Below are 7,077 nucleotides of genomic sequence, written 5' to 3' on the forward strand. Positions count from 1 at the left end.
CCCGAGGGTCCGATTTCGCCTAATACAACAACCATCTACCAGCCTGATGGAACCCAATTACTACAATCCTTTGGGCCTGACCTATTGACCAGCTGTTCACCTACCACGTTATGTTTGTGTTTAGCCATATGCAGTACATTCTGTACAGAAGAGTACTGTGAGAAATAGTCTCAGAAGCTCTTCTGAAATCTTCAAGGATAACATCAACTGGCTTCCCTTGTTCGGCTAAATGCATAACTAAGTCATAAAAGGATCTATAGTTAAACAGGACCGTCTCCTTTGGAACTTGTGTTGGCTGCGACCAATGACAGACATTCGGCAGGGCTGAAGAGGTTGCTTCCAAAGGCAGGGCTCCCGTGTGCGCTGTGGGAGCTCAAAATGGACTCCAAGGGGCCCAACAAGGATGGCCTGGCCAGCAGGCTGCAGCACGGCCGGGTAAGGCTTGGACTTGACAGGCCTCTCCTCCTGACCCTGAGGGTACGTACAGCAGAGCTTCTGCCTGGAGGGATCACATCCATATGACAAGGCAGGCTTCGGCTGGTTAGTGAGCAAGGCCGGGAAAGCTCGCTGTTGTGGTTTTGTAATTTGGTTGGTATTGCTATTCCACATCAGAATGTCATGTGGGATAATGGGAGTTAAGGGGACAACTTTTTTCTTTCTTTTCTTTTTCTGTGGACTACCTTAAATGGGCATGGGGGGAGGGAAGTGGCACTGGAGGGAAGGTCAGGAAGGGGTTGGGGTCTAAGCCGGTTCCCTGCAGGAGACAGCGTGGTTGGAACTTCCCACCTCCCACAGCCTATCGGTGAGATTTCGCCTTTTTTTTCTCCTTGTTGAAACTCTCTCTTTGCTGTTTAGTGTCACAGGGTTCATTAAAATGCCGCTTGTTCTCAGATCGTTGTTTTTTTTTCATTTTTTCCCTCCCTAGGGGGAAATTCCTATTCGCAATCTCCCTCACCATCCACTCTCTTGGAGCGCACGTGGCCGGGCCGTGCCTCTGTGCAGTACCACGCTGTTAGAGCAGGGATGTACTTTGTCCCTTCTCTCCCCGGGTTTATTTCCACTGTCACGGAGTGAGCTCTAGAGAGAACTCTGTGACAAAACGCATCAATCACGTCACAGCTTCAACTATGGCACTTATGACTCTTGGATTGCAAGCAGCACGTACTGTGTGGCCATCACCTGCCTCCTGATGAGGCCTTGGATGAGCCAGATAACAGTTAGTGTAAAGCATAAGATCACAGAGCCAATTTCCAGACACATGAGCACAGTGCCATGAACACCACCAAACCACAACCAATTCCAGAAGTCAGAGATACCCAGCTTGCTGCCCCACAAGTCGCGACTGATGTACCCTTTCTTTTCTAAGAGCCTCTGCAAAGCATCCTTCACTCACTGCAGGGTGGTAGTAGTGTTCTTTTCCCCGTCTGAGGTTCTATTCCTTTTGAGCGTGTTAAGAACCTCAGTCATTACTGCAATCCCGGTGACCTTGGTTAGTGGCCAATGGAGGGTGGAGCAGCACCCTCTGAAGTTCCTCCTCTTCCTCATCCTCCTCATCCACCAGCACTCAAAATGCCCCTGGCATGTTGCACGGCACAGCCACTGAGTAGGTGCAAATGAGGGCTCGCCAAGGGTCCTGGCATGTCAGGTGTTGTTTACCGACACATTGAAGGTAAAAACTGAGATATTAAGTCTTGCGCTGTAGTTCCCTGGCTTCAAGAAATACCCAAGGAGGGAAACCCCAAATGAGCAGAGTGAGAAAGGGTCCCCTACAGATGATAAGGCCAGGCATATCACGCCATTCTCCCGGTGGGAAGTCAGAGTGGCCAACTCTTTCCAGAAAGGAGATGCCACATGGTTGAGCAGAAGTGAAAGAATCAAGGATAGGCAATGTAGAGGTCTTACCCTGGAGTTCATGGAAGATTGTATTTCAGGATTTAAGAAATCTAGTCTTGAACTGAAACATATTTGTCTGGAGTATATGACTCCCTGGCCGTCCAATCTGGTCTGATTCTGCAAACACAATGACAATGCAAAGCGTCAGCGAGTCACTGCTATCCTAGCTAAGCCTATAACAATAGCAGTAAATGAAAAGCAGATGTATCCTTCTATTCAGGCTAGAATATGGGGAAGCCTTGAACAGATCACAGATCTCCTTGACGTAATGCTGGACAGTTTCATCAAAATTTGTGCCACAGGGGACTTAGGATCCATTAAGGCTGAAGTTACAGCAACCACCACAGCCCTTCTTGAACTGTTCTCGTCCGACTTCCTTGACTCCTCCCCTCCCACCCCTGTTGATGGTTCCTGATCTAAAGTCGCTTTGGCATCGGTATTTGGTATTTCACCAGCCACAGGCTCCATCTGATTCCCCTTGTCCAGTGCCGCGTCTGAGGGAGTGGCAAGGTTGTCAGACTCAGACTTGGGACAAACCTTATTAGACAAGCAGTCATACACTGCTTTCCATAGCTGCTGTGATTCCTCCGCCCAGGAAAAAAGACATTGTAATGACCCAAAGGCTGGAAGCAGATTTGCTGCTTCTTTACTACCAGTGCAAGAATAGTTCTGGAATAGTTATCCTCCCGCCTTCTCTAAATTACTTTTTCTAATGCATTCCCCAGGGGTTGAGCCAAACCGCTTCTTCATCATCCAGTGTATTAGCGGCTTCAGTTCCTTTTCATGGACTGGATAGTCCACATTCTGCCCTGTCCCTGTAAGCATACTCACCACTCGCTTCAATGAAGCCATAATGAGCAGCCTTCTCTCACCACGAGTGTGCACTCAGTTGTATCAAATTGGGGTCACCAAATGTTGCCACGATGCTAAAGACCTGCGTTGATTGAATGGCAAACCAGCTAGGCTAGCCCCCTACATTCTGGACATCCACAGCTCAGAGCACACAGAACAGACACACGCACCGAGTACCCCTGACCCAAATGTCCCACACATGTGTCCGTCCCCTGGTGCACTCAGGCAGAATGTAAATGAGTTTCAGGAAAATAATGAATATGAAGATGAGTTCCAGGAAATTTGTTGGATATGTATCTGTTTGGCTTTCAAATATATAACACTTCTGCTTGCAGGTATGCAAGATAAGAATGATCCCCTTACACCAGGTGCCTGATAAACATATTCCTACTTTATAACCTAACTCTGGGTTATAGAGTTTGATTCCGCAACTCAAAGCCATGCCTCTGGAATCAGTCTGTCCACTGATGAATAAATAATATGTCATCCAAATGCATTCAGCAGAGATGAGCCTGCTGTCTATCAAGAGCTTTCAGCCATGGAGCCCCAGGGAAATCTCCAGGGGAAGCAGTGAGGAAGAGAAACTCAAATCCTCGAGTGTGCTGATCTGGGCTGGGCTCCTGGGATACAGGGAGCTCATACATGTGGGCAAAGCTGCAGAGAGACAGCTGTGCCCAGGAGCAGCTCTTGTGCACAGCACAGCCTGCATCTCCCAAATTTTTAGTATCAGCTTAATGTTTTGGTGCTTTGTTTTCAAAGTGGTGTCCTATGTGCAGATCTTCATTGCCGTGCTGAGGATGCCCTCTGAGCAGGGACGGCACAAAGCCTTCTCCACGTGCCTTCCTCACCTGGCCGTGGTCTCCCTCTTTCTCATCACTGCCTTTTTTGCCTACCTGAAGCTCCCTTCACTTTCCTCCCCACTCCTGGATCTGACAGTTGCACTTCTGTACTTAGTGGTTCCTCCAGCACTGAACCCTATTATCTAAAGCTTGAGGAACAGGGAGATCAAGCACGCTCTCAGCAGGGTGTTGCAATATGCACTATTCCAGGTTCCATAAAGTGCACATCTTCCTCACAAGATTCCCTGTGATGGTTCTTTATCTTTTATTCGTGTTTGTATTTTTGATTTTGTGTAATACTGTATTTTGCAAATACACCAGATTGGTGTATGCCCGCAGTTATTGGCCCCGACCAAGCGGTTGTTCAGACATGCAAGGGTTAGCACACAGGCTTGAAGAACCATATGCCACCAGTGGTGCCCCTTGTGAGGCAAGAATGTTGTGTTTTATCCCCCTGTGTGGGTGCTATACTGGGGTAGACGGTGCACACTGTATCACACTCGCACAACTAACAAAAGACAAAAGGCAAGGTGACTAGCTTCAACCAACAGCACCTTTATCTGCCAGCAACATTCCACTGCATGAGCTTGAATCCCCGCCCCATATCCTTGGCAGTCATTATACCCATTATTGTACATTATTTATTATATATTTATTATATATTATTATATATACTCATTATTATACCCATTATTGTGTAACTCTACCTCTCCTGTTGGAGGGGAAAGGGGGAAGAGAAAGGGGTGGAGCTCGTAAGGCCAGAAAGGGGTGGTTCTTCTGCCCCTGTAAGAGACCATGCTTTTTACATTACTGTCTCAAAGTTTGCTGAAATGGACAAGTTCAGGCAAGTCCTGGCCAAGGTTCCAGGGTTCCCTTTGTCTGAGACACACAGGAACCAAGGTTCGAGAAATCCCTTTGTTCAAGAGATGGACAAGTCCGGGAGCTATGAAAGGGAGATAAGATGCAAAGGGAGATAAGATGATTAATGGCCCTAAAGTGGTCTTTTTGTGTGGGCCTATCTCAAGGAAGATGGCCATCTCCGAGGAATTCACATGACTCTGACCCAAGCCTTCCAGAAATGTCACGAAAGCTGGGAAGAAGAAGGATAAAAAGGGCACGTACAAACCCCGAATGGAGGTTTTCTGACACCAGATGCCTCACTACGGAAACAAGGAGGTTTTCTGTCATCAAATGCCTCTCTGCATGAACGCCTGCATGCTGAAGAAGATGCCTGCATGCTGAAGAACCTTTTAGGTTTTCTAGGTATCTGACCTCAGATTCCTCCACCGTTGTCCTACTGCTGCCTACTGTCTCTTCTGAGATTGCTGCTCGAGACTCTGCTTCGTGAGACCTCGCTGCCCGAGACTCTGCTTCTTGAGACCTCGCTACGTTGACCACTTTCTCTGCGTTTCACCGATCTGCTGTTTGCGGCCTGCTACACTGCTGCTGCTCTCCCCTACGCTTGTTTTGCCCCAGACCAACATTAACAACGTGCTACGGGACACTGCTGCATCCAGGAGGTGACTATTACCCGCTTTAACGTAATTCTTGCTCTTTTCTACCTTTTTCTATCGCCTACTTTCCCTTCCCATCACCCTAATTTTGATATTCGTCGCTCTCCCTTCCCCATCCCCTCAATTGTCTATCATTTCTAATAAACTGGTCGGATCAACATTTGAATGCTCTTCTTCTTAATCTCACGCTGGGCATAACATATCAAAAGAACCTATGCCTCACTCCTAAATTGGAGCGAGACAGCCCCCCCCCAGTGAATGTGGTGAATGGTCGTAAGGCTGCGATGGGGACCAGAGGATGCTTGTGTGGTTAGATCACAGATTGGTTAAAAATAAGAGAAGAGGTGGAAGAAAAAGGCTTTTCGGTGGCCGTAGAGGCGTTCTGTGAAGTGATGAATAATAACCTTAATAATATAATAACTTTAATAATATTGCTTCTGGATAAGCAGAAGTCCGCAACCTTAACCAACGAGGGGCTTGCAGATGCTATCACTAATGTGATGGCTGCAGCTTCTGTACCACTGCGAGCCATAGAGCCTTCCAAAGGCCCTTGTTATCAGTGTGGCCAGTATGGTCAAATTAAGGCTCAGTGTAAAGCTACAAGTGGGGGAGAGAGAGAAAAAATTGCATGTCAGCAGTGAGAGAAAAAATTGCTTGTCAGCTGTGTGGTAAGGGAGGACATACCGCTTGGCCGTGCAGAAACCACAGAGTCCAGCAACAGGGAAACGGGGGGGATGGGGGGGGGGCACAGGCCCGAGGCCCCTCCCACATTCCACAGAAAGGGCCATCAACAACACCTATACTCAACCCACTGGTTATGCCAGCTTCACCCTTGAAGTTCATAACACACATACCATGGTGTTAACACTAGACGGTCAAGATCGCCCCTTAGTCAGGGCTTTCATGTCCTACCTTGACTTGCCGCCTGACTTCTCAGGTTGTTACTCCGTTCCGATTACAGCGCTTATTGATTCGGGAGCGGATGGGATGTTACATAAGGACTGGCCTGAAGCTTGGCCAGTGGGCCCCTCTCAGGTGATTAGAGGGGTGGGAGTGACCACCTCTAAAAGGTCCCTGGCTGAGGTGGAAACTGTCATAGTTAACAGAGACGGCTCGCTGGAAAAACTGGCTTTGCTTGTTCCGCTTATTACCAAAATACCAGGGAGTCAACTAGGACAGGATTTCATAAACAGCGTGGGTGCACATATTACAAATTTATAATATAGACCACTGTCTACCAATTGTCTACCACACATGCAATCCCATTGCGGTGGAAACAGGACGCATGCCCCGTTTGGGTAGATCAGTGGCCACTTCCTCATGATAAACTTGATGCACTCTAACAGTTAGTCTCACAAGAGCTTCCATTTGGACATATAGTTCCCTCCCTCAGTCAATGGCACACTCTGATCTTTGTCATCAAAAAACGCTCTGGTGCCTTTCGCTTGCTGTGCCCAATTAGTACCTTTCAGAGCAGTACAGCAATGAGGGCCAGTGTTATCAGCTATATCCAAAGAATGGCCACTGGTGGTCATAGATCTTAAAGACTGCTTTTTCTCCATTCCCCTCGCAGAAGAAGATTGGGAGACGTTTGCCTTCATGGTATCGACACTCAATTATTAAAGTCCCGCTAAGAGATTTCAGTGGTGCGTCCTCCCGCAAGGAATGACGTATCCACCATGATCTGTTAGTTAGCAGTAGGCGGAGTGTTAGAATCAATCAGGTGAGATTTCCCTCAATATATGATCCTGCATTACATGGATAACCTTTTGCTTGCAGCCCCTACCGAGTTATGGTTACAGACACTTGAAACACAGGTAATCACCACGCTTACTGCTGCTGGGTTCACTGTTTCGGAGCACAAAGTACAGAGAGGCCCAGGAGTTGAATACCTGGGGTATAAGTTTGGTCCTGAATGGTGCAACCTGATGGCCTTGATATTCAGCCACATATAGAGTAACTATGGGACATACAGAAAT

The 7,077-nt window shown here is 47.7% G+C and overlaps 1 protein-coding gene across 1 annotated transcript in view; it reads left to right on the top strand.

The window, feature by feature from the left end:
* LOC146754577 (uncharacterized) overlaps positions 1 to 6,767 on the top strand; it is a 60,343-nt gene extending 53,576 nt beyond the window's left edge. The window contains exons 3-6 of the mRNA XM_085527801.1: positions 5,645 to 5,701; positions 5,737 to 5,856; positions 5,970 to 6,292; positions 6,672 to 6,767. Of these exons, the coding sequence (XP_085383927.1) occupies positions 5,645 to 5,701; positions 5,737 to 5,856; positions 5,970 to 6,292; positions 6,672 to 6,767 (596 nt within the window). The remainder of the gene's footprint in view (positions 1 to 5,644; positions 5,702 to 5,736; positions 5,857 to 5,969; positions 6,293 to 6,671) is intronic.
* The last annotated feature ends 310 nt before the right edge of the window (positions 6,768 to 7,077 follow it).

Source organism: Coturnix japonica, chromosome W, assembly GCF_054131305.1.
Source record: "Coturnix japonica strain WE chromosome W, WE-NBRP24, whole genome shotgun sequence".
Taxonomy (NCBI): Eukaryota; Metazoa; Chordata; class Aves; order Galliformes; family Phasianidae; genus Coturnix; species Coturnix japonica.